General features: G+C 40.1%; 1 protein-coding gene across 2 annotated transcripts; it reads right to left on the reverse strand.

The window, feature by feature from the left end:
* Positions 1–53: 53 nt before the first annotated feature.
* Positions 54–20,462, reverse strand: LOC132265178 (zwei Ig domain protein zig-8-like). Of its 2 annotated transcripts, none has more exons than XM_059765744.1 (7): positions 20,012–20,462; positions 10,059–10,125; positions 2,501–2,619; positions 2,182–2,416; positions 884–1,095; positions 707–812; positions 54–636 (listed from the first exon to the last, which is right to left on the reverse strand). In XM_059765744.1, the coding sequence occupies exons 2-7, from the start codon at positions 10,111–10,113 to the stop codon at positions 536–538; spliced, it is 828 nt and encodes a 275-aa protein (XP_059621727.1). In that variant the 5' UTR covers positions 10,114–10,125; positions 20,012–20,462; the 3' UTR covers positions 54–535. The 2 variants fall into 2 exon arrangements, with proteins under 2 accessions (XP_059621727.1, XP_059621726.1); XM_059765743.1 differs by having other exon boundaries at positions 2,182–2,440.
* Between the last annotated feature and the right edge of the window lie 4,547 nt (positions 20,463–25,009).

Here is a 25,009-nt window from a genome sequence, read left to right on the forward strand (position 1 = left end):
CACAGAACGTCCGTAACAGATAGAAAATTCAACTTGCAATCTGTCCTCCCTAATGATTCGTCCAGAGATTCATCGCCTGAGCTTTTTGCACGGCGACGATGCATTTGCGCTTCCGTGTGATGTCATCAGTGCCCAGGAATCATTTGTTAGGACGACGAGGACACGCGATGTTAGCACTGCCAGCGCCGGGACTGATGGACGAGGAGAGTGGCAACACCTCGGCGTGATGTGATTTGTGTGTCTTGCCAACCGAAAAGTCCTCTTCCGCTTTGTTTTCATGAATTAAATTGTGTTAGTACATGTAATACATAACCTTCCATGCTGTTATATACAATAGATAGTACTTTATACAAGTACGCGCCGTGCGACGCACGCTCTAAGAACTCCTCGCACACACTCTATCCTAAAGTAGCCTGCCAGCCTGCCTCCGGAGGTCAGCCCGGCCGGAGGTCAGCGGGGGAAATCAACCACTGTACAACCAACGTATCACTTTGCCAGAACAGAGCGCAATTCACAGCAGGGCGGCGAGGAGGTGTCACGTCTTGAACATCGCCACTGATATAATGACTGCGGACGCAATCAAGTCGCTGTACTTCGTGCTGGAGGCCGACGTGATGGCCGACGCGGAGTATTCGCCTGTCGGGACACAAACGGAGGGCTTTAGTGAATTGATCCGCGCCGCGACGCGCGGGGGTTGAAAGCTCACCGTTAATGACATGCACCATTATAGTGAGGGCCTCACTGTTGGACGGGCTGCAGGTGTAGTTGCCCGAGTCACGTTTCCGTGCCACATTGATGATTAGCGATCCCACCTGGAAAGGTGAGCGCGCGTGTGTCAGATTACTCTCTCTCTCTTGCGCTCGTCAAATTAATCCGCACTCACCGTGGTGTGATTGCCCATTTCGGGATCAAGAAACTCACGCTCCATCTGAATCTTCCAGCCACGCTTGTTGTCCTGGTAGATCTGCTGGATGCCGAAGAACCACATGATATACGACGGTGGCTCCAGGGCGCCACGAACTAAGCAGCGCAGTATCACTTTGCTCCCCGCCTTCACGTATCGCACTGCATCGCCCACCAATTCAGTCCGCGGCACTGAAAAAGACCCAACAAACACTCATGAATCACCGCCAGAGCGGCAGAGCTCCAAGGATGCGGCGCTGAATCAGGACGAGAAGTCTCTTCAAGAGAAATTGCAAGAGTTCTCGCAAGATATTTATGTAAAATAAAACTCATGAATTTAACTCTATTCAGTTAGCATGAAGAATCCAAAAAATACAGCGATTCCCACTAAAACGAGGACTGTTAAGCATGTGTTATATTATAGTTTTTAACCTTTGAATCAGTTTTTGCTCTATTCCGAGACTCACGAAAGAACTTAAATTTCTCCATTTGAGTTATTTGCAACTCTGTTTAAGTCAATTTGTACCGCCTGAATGTGTTATTTACTTATTTTTTACTTGTGTTTTAAAAATTTTTGGCAAATTTCAACATTTTTCACCTGTTTTTCTTATTCACTCAGAAAGTTACTCAGTTTGAGCAGGAATCGCTCCTAAAATTTACGTAGTTTTTGCGCAAATCCTATTAAAAACAGTTGAAAACGTGCTCAGACAGAAGTGATATGTTCTAGAAAGTTGTAGGCCATCTTTTTCCCTTTCCAAAGCGCTATTATTCATCAGAATCCGACAACAAATAGCGTTTTTATGAATATTTTTAGTAAATTATGCATGCAATATGAAAACATTCATTAATTGCAAAAAGTGGCCAGGAACACCATCTGGCGGTCAATTGGTGACCTTGGTATGTTCTAGAGAGTTGTAGGCCATCTTTTACCCTTTCTAAAACGCTATTATACTTAAGAATCCGTTAAAAAATAACGTCACTATGAATATTTAAAGTGAATAATGCATAAAATGTGAAAATATGCTTTAATCGTAAAAACTAGCTAAGAACACCGCCTAACAGTCACTTGGTGACCTTGGTATGTTCTAGAGAGTTGTAGGCTGAGAAGTCAGCTTTCCAAAACCGTGCTATTTTTGAAAATCGGACGAGAACTTTGGAAGATACGGAGGAATGTCCGCCTTGCAAATTGCTCGAATGCGCTAAAAGCTCCGCAGCGACCTTTCTCAGTGACTGACAACCTGTCGGTCAGTGGGTCAGGTGATGGCGCCTGAAACTCACCCACAACGTTGAGGTGAACTTGAGCGCTGATCTTTGGCTCGGTGGAGACTTGGCACTCGTACACGCCGGCATCGCGCGCCTGAACGTACTTGATTTGCAGCGTCCAGACGCTCGTGCTCTCGACGTAGTGCGACTGGAAGCGCTCGTCGGCGATGAAAGTCATCCGGTCGACGCTCAAGATGTGGTCGTCACGCACGCGGACCCACGAGACGGATTTGTTGCCCAGCTGCTTCATCTGCAATTGGCCGGGAATCGTCAACTGTGCGCCAGTTGACACACAATCCTTCACACATTTGGCGGGAAATGTGCAGCGACTCACCTTGCACGGCAGATACGCGTGCGTTCCGACCTGTGTCGTCACGTTGGTGATGTCGTGATCACTGAGATATGGTCCTGTGTGCGCCTCCACGTCCATCTGGCTCTCCGTGGGATTGGCGTCTGCAAAGAAAAGCGCACGCAAACTTGGTGAAATTTCCACTACAAACGGCGAAAAAAGTTCAAAATGCATCGATTTGGCGTGTCGACAGTCTTGGCTCATCTCCATCTGGCATGTAATCTGTCCCGAATCAGCCAAAGTCCACCCACTTTTCGCCGGCCAAGCACTTGATTATGCTCTGTGCCCGAATTTAGAGCCAATTTGCACCAGACGTGTTCTGAATACCATCCCAATTTGAAATCTATGCCCAAATAGAGCGCACATATCAAGGGGGAGATAATACAGTCAGAAGTGGTGTACAGTTTAATAGAAGTACTTAAGAAGTGGAAGTGTTGAAAAATCTACAATATTCCTTTCCTGCGTGATTATTTTCCCGATAAATCGTCCAGATTCTCTGAATTTCCTTCGATTTTCACGCAGAAACAAACGTAAGAATCTTTTTTCTAGGTTATGTAAGAAATTAAGGACAGATTTAGTGAATAATTCGCATTCTAGCACATAAAATCTTCTAGTTCTTGGCTTAATGAGACATTTTCAAGCAATTAACAGTGCTTTTTTGTTCCTTTGATGCCAAGAAACACTGCAAATTGTGCTAAAACTGAACATAACCTCAAAATTAGTCATTTGGACTTGGAAAATGTCCATTTAGACAACTTTCTGGGCAATTTTGACGGTGAATCAGCAATTATAAGGTCATTGGCAAATCATAAGAGATGTTTTTGTGATCTGGAAAGCTTTCGAATGGAGTTTTTGAGGTTATGATCAGAAAACATGTCTCAAAACAGTGGTTTTAAGTCGATTTTTATAGAAACATCGAATGAAACTTCAAGAGATTCATTATTTTTGGAAATTAATGCGGAAAAAGACTACAAATTTCATATTCTAGAAGTGTCAAGCAATTTTGGAAGTGTTTGGAAATTGTGTACAGATTGAAGGCATATTATCTCCCCCTTGGTATATATATAGAGCATTTTTCTCCCATCACTTCGGGGGTGCTGCGCCCCTTCTAAAATGCCCATTTGCCGGGGGGGGGCAATTAATTGGGGGCACAGAAATTATCTCCGCCATTCTCTCGAGTCACATTTGGAGGGATTAATTGAAAATACACTCCGTCGTTTCGCACTCCAATTGCAGGCCATTCCCGAGGCCCCCATTTTCCCGGTGGGAAAGGCGAGAAAGGGAGGCGTTTCCACTGGAGTTCACACGCATAAAATTATTAATTTTATCGAGGCACACTCGCAACTGCTCTGTGAAATATATCGTGAGATGATATAGCCCAGGAAATATGCAAAGACCTCCAGAGCTAATAAAAATTCCCTCCATGGGAGTTTAATTTTCCAAAATCATGCGCCACCCCAGCATAGATTGTGTGGCATTAAAATACTGGGCGGCATTTCGCACATAATTTCTGGCGGAGCTTCTGCCACTGTTCCCAGGGCGTTTGCCTAATTGCTCTGCGTCTCGGGCACATTAAGCGTCAAATGATATCAACATTAGATCCACTCCGGGTATCTTATGAGATCGGTAAAGTGATACAGAAGAAGTTGAGTAATTTAATTCCTCTATTATCGTTCAACATTGCCCTATTACAAGTGACAAGACAGTGTAAAAGTGTGCCACGATGTTTGCCATTTACATACAATGCGTCGCAATGTTTGAGGTTTTTGTACATTTCGTGGAATTTAGAAGAAAAATAGAATGTCGGAAAAATCAAGGGGGAGAAAAACACTCATTTAAGACACTTTAAATGAAATTATTCACATTTCTTAGCAAAGTTGAGCATTTGTGATAAAGAAGATTAGAAAAAAATTATAAATTTCATTTGAATTTCGCTTTAAAAAATTTTTCACAGAATTAAAAATTGTCTTCAACCTATAAGAAGTATTCATCAAGTGAAAGTGTGTCAATATTTCCTTGTTGTTGCTTCAATTTTAACATAAATTAGTGCAAATTTTGAATTTCTTTGCAGTATTAGCAAAAAATAAGGGTTCTTTGGATCCTTTCTAGGTTATGTGATTAAATTAAAGACAGAATTTGCCACTAAAAAACACTAAAAATCATTTAATCTTTGTGCATGATATTGAAATCTGATAAAGATAACAAGATTTCAACGTGAAGTTGTGTAAAATATGCTAAGATTGATCATAACCTCTAAAATACTGGTTCAGGATACAAAATAGTCTATTTAAGAGAACTTTCTGAGTGTCTTTCTTACTCTAAAATAGCAAATTTTAGCTTCTTTTTGATTCATAATTGTTAATTTTTCTTCAAATTTCCCCTTGGAAGGTTTCGAATACGTATTCTTTAAAGAATTTTTTAAGATAATTTTTAGGTTATGTACCAAAGTGTCTTCAAAAGAAGGATTGCAAATTGAATCACATCAAAATATCTACTAGAAACATAAAATATTTCTTCAAAGTTAGTGTTTTTTTTAATTTTTTCAGGGTTTGTACGAGTTATTTTGGGTGTTTTTAAGCCAAGAACTTCTAAATTTAAGGTTATGATACTTTAGACAATTGAAAAAACCCTATGAAGTGAAGAAAATAGGAAAAAACCAAGGAGGAAACATGTTTTCAGCACTGCTGAAGTTCTGAAAGACTCTGTAATTCTCTCAGGATATTTGTGGAAAGATGTCAGAAAATGGTGTAAACTCTTTAGCCATATTATATTCCCCTTGGGAAAAATAGTGTTAAAGTCATTGAGAAATATTCACTGAATAAATATTGAGAAAACATGACAGGATTGTTAAGAAAAGCACTTTCGTTACAGGTTTTCCTTCTCAATTCTCTGTAGTGAAAAAATACATTGCATATGAAATATTAATCATGAACCACAGAGGCTTCAATTATTACACTTTTTTTGTGTGCAAAATGCCTCACAAATGCACAAAATACAATTTTTTGCTGTTGCTTCATAATTTCCATGCAATAGAGTTCAATTACATTTCCATTCGAATTGCGCTGTGACAAAGCTTTGTTCCCTTTGAATTTGTTGTTCTCTTTGATGTTAAAATTTCACTATGTATACCTGGGAACATTTATTGATTCGCAGCAGAATTTTGCAGACAGTGAAAATGTTCGTGGTGAAATCTTTCGCGCGCAAAGCTCAGTCAAACGTGCAGAAGAAGGAATTCGTGAGAGTGGCTTTTTGCACACCTGAGAAGGTGTTTGAGGCATTTTGGCCGACAATGGCATAATTATTGTTGACTGGCATTGTTGAGCGACGGCACAGGCACTCCATCATGAATTTGGGGGTGGGAATTTTATGCTACAATGGCTGTTATTTCAGTGGGCACCCCATAAAGTGGTGTTCTCCCCGCCCACGATAAGCTCATCTTGTTTGCTCTTTAGGACTCCGCAAACGCCAAGCGCCCATAAACTGATCCTCTTTCTCGTCCCCAGAACAAATGTCAACATGTAGCGACAATATAAAGTAAGTGCGCAAGAGTTGAGAACCGCGTGGCGAGACGAAATTGGCCAGTGCCCAGTTTTATACGGCATTATTCGGGCATTTATCCGGCGAGTCATAAATAAAGTCATGTGTACACATTTGCAAGACACCCCCAAAATATGCCACACTGTCTCTCACCCACTTCACGCGGGGCGAACGTGACGCCCCATTTGGGCAAATAAATTAACATAGTCGCAAACACAGTCAATCAGGGGTCAAGATTATGCCGATACGGCCATTGGGATCATAAATTTTTATGTTGACTCGAGCCCGATGGCCCAAAAATCAAGGGTGCGCCGATGGGGTTTCGAGTGGGGGTGTGGAATTTATTGGAATGGCAAATAATATGCTCAGTGAGCAAGTACTCATGCTTAAAGTCGTAAAGATTTCATTGTCACTGAAAGCTTTCACCTCATTTTCAGCATTCCCGCACACATCCTTTGGGGTCATTTCCAATTCAGGCACTCCACAGTGCCACAGCACATTGTTTGGGGACTTGCTCAAGACATCCCTCTAAATATCTAAACACCCACTTTGCAGTGAATTTGATAAATTGCCTATTAAACATGCAGAATTTGCAGCGGATTAATTTCTCCCCTTCTTGACAATTCAAATACACACCCTAAAAGCGCATCTTTAACACTTTTCACACTTTTCTACACACCAAAATAACATTCAAGAGTTTATAATTGGCTATGAAACATGACAAAAATGAACTGAAAGTGTAATTTTTTAATCGCAAAAGCTCAATTTTCACATGATAATGAAATTATTTCCAGTTTTAATGCAAAAATGTGTGTTTTTGAAGAGTATTTAATTACAAAAAAACTTGTTTTAAATCCATTAAATGTGGTAATTTGCTGCAAAAGAAGTTTTTGCAACAAGCAATAATCCAAATATTTCGCCCAAGGGGGAGATAATATGCCTGAAATCAGTACACTATTTCCGAACACTTCCAAATTTCACAATTATTAATTTAATATGAGTTTACACTCGATATTTCTACAAAAATCTACTTTTCACCGCTTTTTGGGTATCTTTTCCGATCATAACCTCAAAAATATAACCAAGAAATCTTGAAAAATTTCTCTAGGAAGTTTTCTAGATCACAAAATCATCTAATTATGATTCTGCAATGAACTCAAAATTGCTTATTCTGCGTCAAAATTGGGCAGAAAGTTTTCTAATTGAATAATTTACCGGTTCAAATGACTATTTTGAGGTTATGTTGAATCTTAGCACAATTTGCAGTGTTTCTTGGCATGGAAGGATAAAAAAGCACTATTAATTGCCTGCAAATGCTTAATTCTGCCAAAGAATGTAAGAAAAGACGTGTTAGAATTGCAAATTATTCACAAAATCTGTGCTTGATTCGCTACATAACCTAGAAAAAAGATTCTTACGTTTGTTTCTGCATGAAAACCGAAGGAAATCCAAAGAATCTGAGTGATTTGTCAGTAAAGGAAGCGTTCAGGAATGGAATATTGCATGTTTTTCAACACTTCCACTTGATTTCGCCCACTTTGCACCACAATATCTCCCCCTTTGGCATGGAGCTTTCGTGGCGCTCTTGTGACTTCGCCTAAGTCACCCCAAAATCAAATAGCGTCATTTAGAAATTCGACTGGCAAGACGCCCACTTCACAGCTAAATGCCCTTCATTATTCATGGTGGCTGATTTGTCATTCAAATGCAGTGGGAAAGCCAACGAGGCGTCGAAACCGAACAATTCCTATTAATTGTGAAGCGCTAAAAGCCCCCAAGGGTGTTCATATCTTCCACTTGAGCTGGCTCTCCCTTTCCGAATCCGAAGCTCTGCCACTTGAGAAATTCCCTTGTCCTATAAATTCAACACTGGCGGACAGACTTTCCGCCAGCAAATCACTCACACATTTTTCCTCCCCCTCAAAATATCTCAATGGAATTTAATTAAATTCCATCATGCGAATTGGGTATATATTGAGTGTATTCTCAGAAAATCATAAACCCAAACCCAAAAGCTTGAGCTTTTCAGCAAAACGCACAATGCTGAAAATTGACGAGCGCTCTTTGAACTCTTCTGTATGGTTTTGCAGCCATCGCAAATCGTGCGACTGACACAGAATTTAATATTTTAATGGAACGTAATCATCGATTAGCCCAGTTTCCGCGGAATATTTAATCTTTCCCTTTTGCCAATGGAAAATGCCTCTTTTTTTTCTCCCCCGTGCGCGCCATCGACAAAATGTATGCAAAATAATTGGATTACATATTCCTCCCTCTTTTTCCCAGAGAGAAACATACTTTTCCCCACTGAATGATTCATCATGCAGAATACATAAAAACACATCAATTTCGCCGCTCAATTCTGTCCAATTTTGAAGCAAACCTCCCACTTTTGGGGCTGCAATGCTTCGCTCAAGGGTGAAGTATTTCACCCTTGTTTAGTATAAAAGACTTTAAATTGAAAAATTAAGGGAAAGTATTAAAAATTAGTTTCTTACAACTTTTTTTTTCGATAAAATGTACTCAAAATCTATTTAAATTCGGCTTTTCTGTATTAATTTTGCCATATTTCAGTCAAAAATTCCAATAAATTACAATGAAATTAACTGAATGATTTACAAACTAATTATTATAGCCCAATTATTATCATTTTATCAAATTATTAGCGGATGTTTGATGTAAAATTCGATAAATTTCACAGCAAAATTAACGCTAAATTTTCAAGTCACTCTTCTAAAAATCAGCAATTTTGACTTTTTATAGTTCTTTATTCGCCCGACGAATTATAAATATTCAGAAGTGTTTAAAGAATCAATAAAAATAGTCAAAGAAACTCAAGAATATTTTTTCGTATTAAAAAAACTCTCTGTTTTTGGAGTGTTTTTCTTTGTTTTTCGGAATATTATTGATAATTTTTGCATCAAAATAGATTTAATTTAGAATTTTTTATTTTATTCAAGAATATTGATTGAAAATGCGTTTAAAAAAGAAAGATTCTCAGTAAAAATCCGTTCAATTTGAGGTTTAATCTAACAAAAAACAGTCTAGAAATGCCAAATGATGAATTGTTAATTGATTTCAGGGAAAATAATTCAGAAATTTGACATAAATACACAAATTATCTGCGGTGAAGCAGAAGAAAAACTCATTTTCTAATCGCTTTTTTGATTTCTTTGACTCTTCAAGTGATTTTTAACGTGAATTATTCATCGTTCAATGAAAACAGTCGCTTTTTCTGTTCTGCACAGAGAGAATTGCGGCCACATTATCTCCCCCTTGGCTTAGGTCGCCCACAAGACGCAGAGACAATCGAGTGGAGTGTGAGTAAATGGATTTATGGATGATATTGTCTTTAAGAGGAATAAATTAAATTCCCAACCATTTATTTACGGGCAATTAATTATCCATCGAATTTGCTTGATTGGAATAATAAATTCAATTTGCCAACATTATATCAACTCCGCGGATCCGCGCCAATTCCATTGGGGGATTTCGCCTCCACTTTCGCCAGAGCACAAAACTGCGGCAATAATTTGCAATTTGACTGTGCGGATGAAGAGAGCTGGAATGAATAAATTTCGCATTGCAATCTCTGGGAATCTCCATCCGGGAAAAAGCAATGGCATGTGAATCAAGATAAGGGGGTGAAAGTGGATTGTTTTGTGCGCGCCAGTAAATGGAATTTAATTTTAATTGATGAAGCTCAAAACTTTGCCCTCCAGCGTCACTGTTATGTTCTGTCGGTGAATTCCATAAAACATAGATTATCACGAGATATTGCCACTCGGACCAAAACTCATAAAACTTTCAATTTGGCGCCCCCAGAATTGCAAACACACACACACACCGGAAATCAGGCTTGAAATTCATGGACTCCGAATCCACGCGCGCTTTTTCACCGCATTTCCGCGTGTGTGTGTCGGAAAACTATGTATTTATGCCCACAAGGCCACAGATTAGCTTCAGCAGGAGCTTTCACGAGGGGGTGGAGATTGAAAAAGCTCACCTGTATTGAATAGCAACATCAGTACGATCAGACATTGTCCCACTTCCGACAGCATTTCGGTGGTTTTCTGCAAAGAAAGGGAATATTTATTGTCATGTCGAGGGTGATTAAGTCCCGAATTGGGTTTGAGGTTTAGCACTGAACTCCCCTAATAAACACCCCATCAATGCTATACTTCTTCCCCAAGAGATTGGAAAAGTGTGTGCGTGTGTCTCATTAAATCTCCCCTTTTTCCTGCAATGAACTTTAATGTTTTCGCAGGCTGCAAAATAATGATTTGCTACTTTCAAGGGGGAGATAATATAACTAACATCTGCACACCACTTCCTGACACTTCCACAAATTGTATGAAAAATCCTTAACACTTCTGAGAAGAGTCCGAATTGAATAAAAGCGATTACAGACTTGCTGATGATCCACGAATCGACGCGAACTCGGATCAATCCTCCGTGGATGAGCCTGTAGTGTGTAAAGGCTTTGTCGACACTAGCGACACTGTGTTTGGTGTGTTCAGCTGTCAGTTAATTTGCATACTTCAAAAGAGTGAAATTTTACGTTAAAATTGCGAAAATTGATGATTCGCAGAAGAATTTAATTAAAATCATTTGCAAGAAATCCGCCATTTTGCGCCTTTTCTGGGTCATGCAATGTTTCGGCGCATTTTCGCACGAGCGCGCTGCCGTCGCGAACCCCTGAAAAATCGGCTGAACCTTCGATATATCGAGGGATATTCGCGTTTTCTGGCTAAGCGAACTGTCAGTCGAAGACACTCGCGCTCTCGCTTATCCTTCTGTGGATCATCAGCAAGTCTGCAATCGCTTTAAAATGATTAATTAACTGAATTTTGTCTATTTTGATGCTAATTTTGGCGTTATCACCCTGAAAATAACCTACAAATCAACTGAAATCTAACTCAAATCTAACTAATGAACTTTCTAACCTTTATATTTGATGTTTCCAGGTAATTTTAATGGTTTTTCTTCTTCTGAGAATCAAATATAACCTCAATTAGTCGCTCAATTAGAATCTTTCTAGTTCAAAATTGCGACTTTAAGTACGGAAATTTCAGGTTATGTTTGATTTTGATTTGGTTTTTCGCATTCCATGATTCAGAATTGCTATTTTCATGAAGTTTAATTGTACAATTTTATTAATAAATGAAATATTTTCGTTTTCATTGCAAGAATAACTACTTTTATGTGTTGTTTTGTCATAAAACTCTGTCACATAACCTAGAAAAATATGTCAAAATGATCAAAATGCAGGCCTGAATTAGAGTTGATTTCTAAAAGTTAAATAATCCAGTGAAAATTGAAAATAATGATCCGAATTATTGCAATTTCATCAACATTTTCACTTCTTTGTGCTTCTGCTGAGCTGTAAACCATCTTCTGACCACAATATCTCCCCCTTGGCTATCTGTTTGATGGAGAAAAATCGCAAACAATGCAAATAGAGTGTATGTTGGGAATTATGACAAATATTTATCAATTCCAGCTCTCAATATTTGTCCAATAAAATTGTGGAGTTTATTTACAGACAGTGTTGAATATAAATATAAAATATGAATTTCGAATTTCTAAAATTGATATTGCTGATCGATTGCACAGTGTTGAATAACAAGCGATAATTTCGCATGTTGTTTTTTTTTGCACCAGTGCGGCACAAAAAGGAAGAATTCACGCACCCTTTCGGAGCTTTTGGGCGATGTGGCGATGTAGATAGCATATATATATTTAAATGATGCTTATCGGAAATTACTGGATGTACGAATATGGCACATTCCGTATGCCGATTGCAATCGATTTGGAGGTATTTTGGCGCTAAAAGGCTGTGCGAGAAAAGTGAAAAGGAGAAAGTGGATGCGTGCCATTGTGGGGAAAATTGCCGGGTAGTTGCCGGATGTGGGCCAAAAACAGAGGCAATAGAGACTACAGGCTGTTATCACTGGAGATTTAAGACGCGCATTACTTCCCACCTTCAAACGTAAAGGCACATAATCGAATACGTGACTTGCGTGATTACGGCGCCAACGTGGATGATTCTGGTCCTCGATGGGAAGGAATCACCGAGACTTTCCTTATTTTTTCTTTTTTTGGGGAAGAAAACTTTCAAATTCCATCCTTGTTAGCCGCGGCAAAAAAGGAGTTCCTCGTCAACCAAGTCCCTCAATTTTCTTCCCTCAATGCATTAGAAGTCGCGGGATTTTGCCACTTTCACGCGGTTTTTTTTTTCTTCTTTCTCATCTTTTCTCAGGGGGTGTTTTTTTTTTACTTCTTCTTCATCTCTTCGTCGACATCAGAAGCCGCACGCGAAGTTTGGCGAAATGAATTTCATTCTGGGTGAGTCCTCAAGATGGATTTCATGGCGGATGGAGTGAAAAATCCATCCTCCTGGGATTCCATTATATTTCTTCCTTCATCCTCACGACGCAGCCTTGAACCTTGGGCGAAGGCGCAAAAAAATATTGCCGCAATAGATCGTTGGGAGTATCCAATGGTGGGTTTTTGCAGCTTAAACAGATGTGGACACTGCTTAGATGAAGATAACGCGCTGTCTTCTTAAAGCTTTAAAGCGTCTTCATTCTATTGAAGTGGGCGGAGCTTAAGAGTGGGCGGAGCTCTGGAGAATATTTCCCTTTCTCTCAGCATTTTCACGTGTTTGCCATTCCATCCAGATGATCATGTAATAAGACAAACAAATGCGGATTTCTCAGAAGGACACTCACCGACGTGCATTGAAGCTCTTCTCTTCTCCATATTTATTTATGTGTTGATTAAGAGATTCAGTCATAAGTAGTATGTTTGCTCATCTCAAACACCTCTCACGTAAATACACTTCATTCCGGGAATTCCGTCGTGTTATGTCAGAATTTAAATTCCTTCCAGGAATCTGTAAAGCTCATATTCATCTTCTATGTTCATCTCGAGTCCTCTTCAACTCTGGTCGTCACATGAAAATATGTGTCTGAGAATTTTTCTATACAATATTTAGGAGTATTTATTGATCTCTGCACCCGTAAATTCATTCCTTATCCCATCGCAGTGAGAGAGAGCGTGGTTCGGTGGGTGAGTCCTTAAATCCTCCACAGCGATGACGGTGGAAAGAAATACCTCGGAGAATTGAAAATGCCACAAGATAAACAAGTGAATTGGAAATTCACGGGGAATAAGGAAGTTGGAGATATGAATTCATGAAGCCATAACGAAATATTCTTGTTTTCCCGGGGCCCATTGTCTGTGCGACGGACGGGAGGGATGAAGTGTGACGCGCCCAAGGATTCTGTGGGCGGAAGTGAGACGGGATTTGGGGCTGGGATAGGACATGGGTACTCGAGGCCACCGATAGCAGAAGCCGAGGAGTGATAAATAATATGAGAAAATTCGGTCGTGCGCAACACAAAATGCCATCCGAAGGATATTATTGTCAAAATCACTATAGAAACATTGGCTATATTTTCCCACCCCCACCCCCTTCTGCGGAACACACGACCACTGTTCAAGCAAGAATTATCAGTAAATTATTTTTCCAAAAGCACCCCAGCCACAATAACAATGCATCCGAGGATGTTTTGGCAACGAGATTTGCATAAACTGACCATTGTGGCGACGATGCAAGCACTCTGAGAGCGAGACTCTCTCCACGTATAATTTGCAAATTCCCCAATTGTTTCGCATGCGAGATGCAAATTCAATGGTGTACATTTGCAATTTTCTTGTCTGACCCAAATAAACCCCTCAATTTGTACTTGATTAATCTCCAGTGTCGATCGATTTCATTCTGTGTTGCTGCGATGGCAAAACATATGCGCGCAACTCTCTCGGAAAAAGGGTGCGGGTTTTTGGAGGACAAAAACAGAGGGGTGCGATTTTCTACATGATTCCGCCATCGACAGCTAATCTCCGTGTCTCTCGATGAACTTGCACGGACATCACCGGCAATATTCCCCACACTCACCCCACAAAGTTTTCGGGGGGTGTTTTTGTGCGGGGAAAACATGTCGAAGGGTGAATGGAAAACTATGAAAAGTTTGATTCTTCATGTACAAAAATTTTGAGATTTTTATCTTATCAGACAATAGTAAAATATCTTATTTATCTAAAAAGCACAAATGGAAAAAATGTCATGTTTTACGAATTAAAATTCGAATATTCATTGTTTACGGTGAACAATTTTTTCCAAGAAAAACGCCTTTTCAGAAAATAATTATAGATTTTCAAAAATATCCTAAAATTGTTTTCTTGGGCTTTTAATGAATAATTCTCATATCTTTTAATGTTTTTTTAACTTGAAAACTTTAAAGAAAAGTCCAAAAAGTGTACAAATTTGATTTTTTTTTTGAGAACTTATTTGGATAAAATCGACTCTAAGATTTTTAAAAAATAGACTTTGGAAAGTAATATTTTTAGGATTTTCTATTAATTTTTGGCATATTTGAGTCAAAAATTCCAATAAATACCGATAAAAACAACTAAAATATTTACAAAACGAAAAATTCAGAGCAATATTTGTACTTTAACGGACGATTTGAAGATGTTTTGAGGGTTTTTGAGGTAAATTTGGCAAATTTCGCAACTGAATTAACGCTAAATTTTGAACTCGCTCTGCTGAAAAATGGCGATTTTGGCTTTTCATAGTTTTCGACTCACCCGTCGATTGTAGAATGCTCAAAAGCGAGCTTGTTTTTTTGCACAATTCCATCAAAACCATGGGAGAATGGCAAATGCATAAATCATGCGCTTCGATGGCAATTCCATCCCCAAAATACACACACACACACCACGCATAACTAGACATGCTTTTTTTCCGTTCCACCCCTTTGTGATTGGGGAATTGTGGCAAGTCTCAAAAATCTTCCGTGTACACTTTATGTGGCGGAAATTTTCAGATGCGCGGAAAAACATGGAGATGAATGGAAGTTTCTTTCGGGGGTTTGTGAAACTTTCTCATGAGGGTAAAACTTCAATAAATTCCACCCTGAATTCGAGTACACCCCCCCCCACATAGACTTTAAGGGGGTAATAGTTTTCCAAATGAGCGCTTTTTTCCACACTCCAGAAATGTCTTCTTCCGCGGCAACTCACGAAAAACTTTTTCCCAGCAATTTGTTAACAAGACCTAATTAAAAAGAAAATTTAAAGTCTGCCTTTTAACTCCATTCTTCCCTGGGAAATTTTTATGGCATTTAATTTAAATTTATGTGTATTTCTAACTTGTGAAAACTATTTTGTGTTTTTCTTCAAACTTCAGAGACATTTTGCGTGATCTGAAATCTTAAAGAAGGCGGTTAAAAAATTGAGTGAATTTGTGCCAATATTTTCGAAACAAAGTTACAATTTGTACATTAATATATTTCGTGTTGTTTTGCAGAATGTAATAAATTCCATTTTAAGTGTCTTCACGCTGAATTCTGCAAATTAAAGCTCTCGCCAAGGGGGAGATAAATAAAAGAAAAATTAGCAAGAATAAATATTATGAAAAATAGTCATTTTTCGTCGAAAATTCAATCATTATTTGAATTATTCTTGATTTTATCCTCTTGAAAATCAATTGACAATTTTATTCAAGGGATTTTTCAAACTTATCAATCAATATTATTGTGAAAATTTACTCTAAAACGCTAAAAAAATTGTTAACTCTTTAAGAAGCTCAAAAATTGGCAGATTTAATTTGAAAATAGATGAGAAAGAATCATAAAATGATAATTTCCCACATTTAAAAAACCTTAACAGAATTTTCAGTGCTTCTTATCTCCTTAAGATTTAGATATTTGCTCTCTTAGAGAAAGTTTTAATGTTTATGGAGGATTTTCCACTACTAAATCACACATAAAAGCGAAATATCTCCTCCTTGGCTCTTGCAGCCTCAGTGATTGCATCCCTTTTCGGGCAGAGTCATTAAGCAGTGGGGCGGAGCGCCACCCTTTGCGGGCCAAGAGCCCTAAATCAGGGTCGTTTCGGGGTGGCGAAATTAAAAGAAGAAATATTGCACCATAAAGCCCTCTCGGAAATGCCCCAAAGGCTCCGTTTCAGGGGTGGTGAAGCCGTCGGGAGGATGTAACAATTTGCTGGAGTACAATTTCGGTGTCTGTATCGCATCTCCGTGACTATTGCAGAAGTGCCAAAAAGCTCTCAGGCGCAGGCATCTATTTTCCTTGGGGGTCATCTTGAGATGGAGAGGCGAAGACGCTCGCATGATGATGAATATTATGGAACAAATTGAACCACTAATTCACCACAGGCCTCTCCTCGAGCTGATCCTCGGCTTCCTGACACCAGCCATTTGGGGCCCCCATGGATCGGCACTCCATGGAAAAATGTCCACATCATCCCTCTCTCTCTCTCACCCTGTGTGGGGCGAGAGGAGGTCGCGTGCCTGGCACAATATGCCGCAGGACGAGCGCAGGGATGAAAAGACAGAAAACGGCGACGAGCGGAATAAAAAATGAGGTTAGTATATCGCCCTGGCTCACTTAATATTCAGTCCATGATTCCGGGAAACAATGTTAGACTGTCTACCAAAAAAGAATAGACCGGAGGTGTGCTTTCATAAAGTCTCCTCTCTCTTCTTCGCTTCTCCTCTTCCTTTCTTCCTTCTCCTGCGCGCGAATCCCATCTCTATCTAATGTATCTCAACATGAAATAATTTTCCCTTTAGAGCGGGTGACTCGCTTTCTGGGGCGGGCGTTCTTGCGGGGAGGGTTGGGGGGTGGAAATCAACGGAGCTTGTGTAATTTTTCAAAAGAGGAAAACTCCACGGACAAAAGGGCGCACGTCTCATCCCGTGACAGACGCTGTCGACAGCTAAAAAGACATTGTAATTGTTTACCAATTTCCGGGTGTTTTCTCAGCCTCACCCCCTCCCCACGCCCCCCGTGAAAGGGATCCCCGCGCGCGCTTTTTGGGGCCCCAAAATTCCCCTCGGCGCCCAGGACGGAATTGGACAGCGGAAATTTTGACAGAATCATTAGTAAGAGTAGAATAAGAAACTCACAGCGGCTATTTATCATTTATTCCCGGCAAAATACAATTTTCCTCCTCTGTCTCTTCTGGGAAAAAGATACTCTGTTGGCCACCCATTCCACTCCATGTCATGTCTCTCCTCCACGTCTTATGACGCCCAACGAACGGAGAGAGGATCCTTCAGCTGACAGCCAAGGAGATGTTCTCAAGACCCGAGAAAATGGGTTTTTGCCTTTAAGACTGCCGCACGGTAATTTCTCTGCAATTAACCATTTCGCCGGAGCTTTGCAGCCTCAGGGCGAGCTTTCCATGAATTTTGTATCTCATCATTGAGTGCTTCAATTGCGCTTGGCAGTGCTCAAAAATCCCCATAGAATTTCAAATTTTACTCATTTAAAAGCATTTAAAACTATCGCTTGAGGAACTTCTTTTATCTTGTCTTTGATCGAGAAATTGGCCTTTTTTTCCCACGCGAATTGAGAAATTAAACTGCATCAAAGCTTCCACAGCTTGAAATTAAAATATTTATTCAGCTCAAACGCAACTGTGATAACAGAACAAACCGTGGGAGGCATTGAGAATGGAGATAAGACGCTTCGTGAGCTTCGCAAAGATCTTGGAAATGTTCCAGCAACAAAAGCTTCTGGCGATGGAGCTTTTTGTCTCTGCAGCTCCCAATAGATATCAATTGTGCTGCAATAATGCATTCTGTATCTCTTAAGCTTGTGACAACACAGCAAATGACCTTAATTTTGTGACTGAAGCAAGCGGGAAAAATGGAAAACCAGGTCATGATGAGGAATTATCTGGAAATTCTGTGCATACTTCATGAATTCTGCGAACCAAAAAGCTCAAGCCACAAAACCCTGTGGAGCTTAAGCCGTGTATGAAATTCTAATTCCCCTCCTCAAAAGCACTTCAGCGACAGCTCAGAAGCTCCCACAGTTTATTTCATCTGCAATTTCACCATAACTACACAAATTCCGCAGGCAAGTTGTTTACGCAAACGACGCTCACTTTTGAGTAATTTCGAGGGGGGAATTTCCGATACATTAAATATGGGGATGGGGGAGGAGCTTTGAAACAATGGCAAAGTGTCACCCATTGAGGCAGAGTTACTACCTTGGAGAGACAATATCCAGGGCGCGGTGGGACAAGTTGAATGGCTGCGGCATCAATCTTCTCCTCAATTTGACGACACTTCGCGCGCGCTTGGGCGCCATAAAGCAGCCAGAAAGTTCATCGAGATCATTGTGCCTCATCGACATTGTCGCCGCTCTCTTGGGGCCAACACTGTGCAATTGCGCTGTGCAATAAAGAGACGCTGTGAGTTTTGCCACAAGGACTTCTATTCAATTACAGCCCCGAACTGCCAAATTGGCCCCAGTGTCTTCGCCAGTCTCTCCGGAATTCAATTGGGACAATTTCCGCCTTAAATGGCACGCGACACACATTCCACCCCTCAGACGCCGTCCAAGAGAGGCGAAGCAGTCGATTTGAATGCCGAAAAAGGGCGGCAATTCAATTAAGCGCCGCTGATGGGGATCTCATGTCAAACAGCATCCAATTCCCAAGATCAATTAAATCGAACACTGTCGGCTGTGTGTGTTTAATGCGCCGCTTGCGGAGGCGAGCGAGAGATAGAAATCATCTAATTAATGCCATTCTATTCATCTTTGCATGCTGAGGTAGACAACGTGTATTAATTGTTTGGTAAACTCATGACGATTCCCAGAGTTCAGGGCGTCTGGTAATTGTCCATTCGGCATTCCATCGAGGGGCGCACAAGTGCCAGGATATTTGGACGTTTGTCCAAACTTCTCAAGACACTTCTTGAAAAATCCCAGGATTCACTTGATTGTCTAAAAATAATTTATTTCTATGTAAAATTGCGAAATAATCCAAAATTGAATATAATTTTGACAAAATATTTAAATAAATTGAATAATATTTAATTTTTTCAGAAAAATTCAAATTAAATTAGCGAAAAAAGACACAAAATTTGCCACAATTTCAACAAAAAGCTTAAATTCTTGTCCTCTGCTGGCAATTTGTAGTGAAAATAATCAAATATTTCAATTTTTATAAAATATTCAGAAAATAATCAAATATTTCAATATTTTTTGGAATGCTTAATTTCATCAACAGTTTTTAATCGCGAATGATTTTTCCTTTGAAAAATTCCCCAATTTTTTTATCTAAATTAAAAAGCAATTGATAAAGAAAACATGAAAAAGAATTATCATGAGTAAGAAATATGAAATCATCTAAATTTTATCCGAGGATTCATTCACAATAATATTTTGATAACAATTCATAAAAATCCATGGAAAAATTTTTCATTCGCACGTTGAATTAAATTAAAATTAAAACACCACAAATATTTATTGAACATAATTCGTTTTTTTATTAAATCACTCTGGCTGTTCTGAGAAGTACAAATAAAATGCTTTGCTCTAGGATAAATAAAGGATATTCAGAAAATAATATTATGCAAATACGATTGAAATTAATTTTATCAAATTTGATTTTGCAGAACCACCGTTTTTATTTTAAATAAAGCTTCTTATTATGTATTATCTTTTGAATAATGGAATTAATTATGGAATATTCTTTGATATTCCTGATAAAAGCCACATTTTCGTGTATCTCGCAAGTTATCAACCCTTCGAAGTGCCGCAGAATAGTGAAGTGAGCTTTGGCGTGCGAAGGAGCTTCGGGGGCTCGCCAGTCACTCGCAAATAGACACACGTTAATGACTAAGAGCCACAATGAGAGGACTTGTGTCTCCCTAATAAAGCCCGAGGGTGGGAAATTATGGGCACTTCGCAGTGTCGTGTTTGCCCAGGATGAGGCTTCGTGGTGTCGCCAATTGTCACGGAAATAGCTTGTAATTAGTGGGGTGCTTTGCGTGTTCACATGAAGTATAGCGCCAGAGCCTCAATGATTGATGTCCGGTGTTTATTTTTGTGGGCCACAGAGCTTAATTACCTGTTCGGTGTCCTTCCAAATTTGAGACTCCTCGGGCGGTCGCCGCAACTGTCCTTATCGCCTGTCTTCGGCACTCCGGGCGGCACGACTATCCATAGCAGGGGGCGCAGGGGGCGCAGGGGGGGGGGGGTGGGAAAAGCTCTGTCGTAAGCACTCTAGTGGCCCAGGTAAAAAGTCCACTTGATACTTCTTAAGGGCGGGGGCAGAATATCTCTTGTCACAGCACTTGATTGAGAGTTTGGCGCGAGAACTGACTTGCGAAGGAAAGTATTCCGAAATAATCACTGCTGAATTGCTACCGCATAAATCACTCTGTTGCACTGCATTTCCGGGTCAATGTGTGGCGGTCAGTGTCACTCACGCCCACGGGGGTGGAAAACTTGCGCTGGCCACGGCACAGAGTTACATCACGACTTCGCGCTCAGGTGGAAAACCGCAGCACCGCTTTTTGGGGGATGCTTTCTGGGCGCCGGCGGAGTCTCGACTGACTCCACGCTCCGCCGTCACGCGGCTCCCTTCGCCAAACTCTCCACATCTCGTGGCGAAAGTCTCCAAAGAGGGGCGCGATGCGCGCGCAGAGGGGATGCTCCGCCGTCAACCCCTAATCCTCAGCGGCATCGTGTGCCTCTCCCATCAAATTTTGAGCAACATTATTTTTGAGCATGTGATATTCATTCCTTCTCCTCGTGCGGCTACATTTCACTTTTTAGTGCGCCACAATAGCAGGAACAGCCAGCGAGACAAAGAAGACACCATCCGATGGGGAAAAATAATTTATGAGGAGAGCTTCTTGCTCATCATTCTTGCGGCTCTTGGTGGGTGGGTGGAATTGCAGAAAAGTCGACGATGAGATGGAGAATTCCGCAGCAGATGAGAATGAATCCCTTTCAAATTCGCATCGCTCTTCGGGGTGTTTTATAAGTACAAAACCCGATATATAGCAAATGTTATTCAGCGCTTCATGCGAAACTCCAACACACAAATATATTGTTTGTGTGTTACTTTGAAGTCATTAAAATAGTACATATTTTGACTAAGTTTCATGCGAAAATTCGTGCAATTTTCCCGCTTAAAATAAACTCAACAAAAGTCCTCTTTAAAGACTCTTCTTCATCACTTTTGCATCATCCTCATCGACTTGTGTGACAAAAGTAAGCTCTAGATTACTTGCGGAGCTTTTCAATGTTTTTACGTCTCACGGAGAGAGAGAAAAAAAAGTCTCTTCACTCGCCGACAACATAATGCAATTGTATTTTCTCTCCCTCTTCCATTTTCATTCATTCGATATTACTTGTTACGCCCAGCAAAAAGCTCTTTTCCACTTCTGTCGCCAGAAGAGCTCTCGATGACATTCTTCCTCCTCATTTGCAAGAGTGCCATCAAAGCTCCCCCGTGCTTTGTCAGACTCTCTGAGTTGCAATTATTGTGGCACTTTTTCCAAACCCACGCACTCAAATGGATAATGCGTTTTCTCAAAGAGAGAGAGAGAAAAGCCGCCACAAATCATTTGCATCACTGAAATTGTGCTTTCACATTTTGTAAAATTGATGTAAAATGTTAAAACTGTCTCAGAGAAATACTCATAATTAACTCTCTGAAATTAATTACAAGCTCATGATTGCATTTTGATGATAGAAATACTTTTATTAATATTTCTCAGGGAATTTCCCACAAGTAAAATGCCATTTCAGTGCATTTTCCAGCATAGAAAAACCACAGGAAATTCCCTCTCTTTTTTCCTACCCCTCAATGCTGAACAGTCCACAAAGGGAAGCTTGAGGGTATTCGGATTCCATTGAGCTATAAATGATGCTGAGCAGCTAATTATTTCTTGGCCCTTTTGCAAAGTTACACTTGACTGTGAGTGAGAGTGAATTTATTGTATTTCACTGTGGATTTATTAATTAAATCCACTGCAGAGCTTCCAAGTTTTCCCTGAAAAATCCACGCGTTATATATCGTGCAAGAAAAGCTCCGTTGGTGGGTTTGGGAAAATATATTGCACAGGGTGGGTTTTCGCCATTGAGCGAACGACCGCAGAAGGTGATCCCGAATTTATGTACATGCTCTCTTGCTCCAATTAATTTCCCACTGCATTTTTCCAAGCAATGTGCAGCTCGCGATGGACGAACAAAAAAATGATAATGAAGCTCCGCAGGACCAATGAAGCACCCATAAAGTTAAATTATCTGGAAATTGTGCAATTGTGCACCCTTTTTTTTTCACTGCAGCTCACCATATAATTATTATACTTCTCACTCCAAACGTCGTGTGCGAGCATGTGGAATGTGCCAGGGCATTCATCTCAATTCGGGGAAGATGCGATGGCGCATTGTGTGGAATTTTATGAAACGAAACGCTATTAGCCACTCTCCACGCACTCTCCAGACGATGTAGCGACGACAATAGGAGCCAATTTTCACCTATTCAACGCCATCGTGCCACCTAATGGCCATCCACATTGTGCATCTCGCCCAGGACAGGTATTTGTGAGTACGTATTAATTGATGGTGCGCGCTTAATTGCTTTTTAATTACTCCATGGACTCCATTAGAGAGCTTTTCGGTTCCATGTGTGTGTGTGTGTGCAGAAGATGCTTCGTTGCACCTTCGTCGCCACCCCCCAAAGCCACCCCATTGTGCCATTTAATTTTTCCCCCAAGCCATGGAAAGTTCAGCACTTGCCAATTATTGCGTATTAATTCGATTAATTGAGAATGAAAGTACAAATTGAATTATATACTTTCCTCACTCACACCCCCAAAAGCTCCTTCTCCTTCGGCTTCCCAAATTTCGTATGCATAGCGACAAGATGGGCTTCTTTGAGCACCCAATTTCCACCACACAGAATTAGTAGAAACTTCATGAGTCAATTTAGAGCAAAGTTTCTAATACTTTGCACCACTATTTATGGAAATTGTGTCCAAGAGAAGCAAAAGCAGAGTTCAGCATGTCAAAGAGGAGCTTTTGAATGTCAATTCTAGCGATTAACAAGAAAATTCTAACTCTGCAACTGGACTTTTCTTACACAATTGTACCCACTTTATCAACTGCCACACTGAAAGAGTGAAAAGTTTTGGGAAAAGGCAAATGATAAATCGCTATCAATTTCACAAGGGATTCTGTAAATTCCATTGTGAATAAGTGACGATTTTCCAGGAGAATTTCTATCACTATAATTCTTTGAATTGAAGCGACAATTTTATGTTAAAAATTCAATTTTCCCATCAAATATTCCATTTGCGCAATATTGTAACCAAGTATTAAATATTTAGTGGTATTTTTAGAATTGGAGTTTTGATTCTACAAGAATTACGTTTGTGTTGTTCAGTGTTCAATGTCAAATCTGTCATATTAAGCTCACAGAATAAATTTTCCAAGAAAAACTCGATAAATCAAGGAGGAAATATTGATCAAAAGTGGTCTTAGTGTTCAAAAATCTATAAAAATCCTTTCTTGAGTACTTTTTATTGCCAAATCGTCGCGATTCTTGGGATTTCTCTTACTTTATACGTAGAAACAATCATAATAATTGTTTTTCTAGGTTATGTAAAGAACCAAAAACCAAGATTTAGTGAGTAATTCGTATTCTACCACATCAATTCTTACATTCTTTGACAGAATTAAGCATTTGCATCCAATAAACATTGCTTTTCTGGACTTTTGATGCTGAAAAACACAACAAATTGCGATAATGTCGAACATAACCTCAAAAATAGTCAGTCTGACTTGGATAATGTCAATTTAGACAACTTTCTGGACGATTTTGACTCTGAATCAGTAGTTTTGAGTTCATTGGCAAATTATAAACGATGATTTTGTGTGTTAGAAAGCTTTCAAACAGAGTTTTAAAGATTTTCTAGTGATATTTTTAGGTTATGGGTAACAAAATATACCCAAAAAAGGGATTTTAAGGTTAAACAGTCTAAAAATTTCAAGTTCAAGACTGTTTGAATATTATTTCGCACTCCGAATCACTCTTCCAAGTCGCCCCGCTCTCCTGTATTGCGGAGCAGAAGAACTAATTGGAGCGCATTGGAGAAGTTGAGTGTGGTGCAGATGCAATAGTGTAAAATTACTCTCGATGCTATCCAAACTTCTTATGGGCTCAGACACCTGTAAAATTACCTGTTCCTGCATATCTAGATTTTTTGCTCGCTCTCTTCATGCGCTCTCGTCCTGTAATGAAAAGGTTTGCGCTTTCCTTCAGCATGTCCTGACGATGGCGGGAAGTGGCGGAGCGATACAGGGTGTTTCGCTGTGATTGTGAGGAGCAAATTGTGTGAGATAAAATTTAATAAATATTCCGTGGTGGAAAAAGCTCAGAGGGAATTTCTCCCAATATTGTTACTGAGGGAGAAGAAGAAGCTGCTCATCAATTCGTGTGGCATTCCTGAAATATAGGAGGAGGGTGGAAATCCTTGTAATGGAAATCCTCTCCATCTCACCGACCCGCCAAGGAAATTCTGATGCACGACAGCTTCTCATAACTGTGCACTGAAGCGAGAGCTTCTGCTTGTTCGTCAGAAAGCTTCAAGTGCGAAGGAGTCTGCAGTGTTGCTCACGGACTAAAAATACATATTCCTAAGCAGACACACACACACACACTGGGGCTCGAGGAGGTCCTCGGGAAAATGAGTTTCTCAAGATCATCGCAGTTGGGCGAGAGAAAGAGAGCGAAGACTGTTGAGAATTTTCCTTCGTGTCGTGGCGAAAAAGACAAGGAGTAGATCATTAAAACAATTGGATTTCTTCTACTTGCATGCGGATAAAATCAAAATTCAATTAAGCGGCAAAGTGGGTGGATTGCCACCCAATCGCCGATTCTGGGCACGTAGCCGGGATGTGTGTCATGGTGTTGGGCGAAGCCATCCGAGTGGAATTTGGCCCTTCTTGTAATTGGCGACAAATTCTGATTGTACAACACAGAGAGGCTGCTCCGCAGGGGGGATAAATAATTGAGTGGATACACGCATTTGGGGCGCCCAAGATGTCACAA

This window comes from Phlebotomus argentipes, unplaced genomic scaffold (genome assembly GCF_947086385.1).
Source record: "Phlebotomus argentipes unplaced genomic scaffold, Phlebotomus argentipes genome assembly contig_2, whole genome shotgun sequence".
Taxonomy (NCBI): domain Eukaryota; kingdom Metazoa; phylum Arthropoda; class Insecta; order Diptera; family Psychodidae; genus Phlebotomus; species Phlebotomus argentipes.

What these genes read in the sequence shown, in the direction of transcription:
- LOC132265178 (XM_059765743.1), bottom strand. Translation starts at nt 10,113, where the DNA reads ATGCTGTCGGAAGTGGGACAATGTCTGATCGTACTGATGTTGCTATTC. An exon ending in ACGCGTATCTGCCGTGCAAG is followed by an intron (nt 2,441 to 2,500) that starts GTGAGTCGCTGC and finishes ACTGGCGCACAG; the next exon opens with TTGACGATTCCCGGCCAATT. An exon ending in AAATGGGCAATCACACCACG is followed by an intron (nt 813 to 883) that starts GTGAGTGCGGAT and finishes TCACCTTTCCAG; the next exon opens with GTGGGATCGCTAATCATCAA.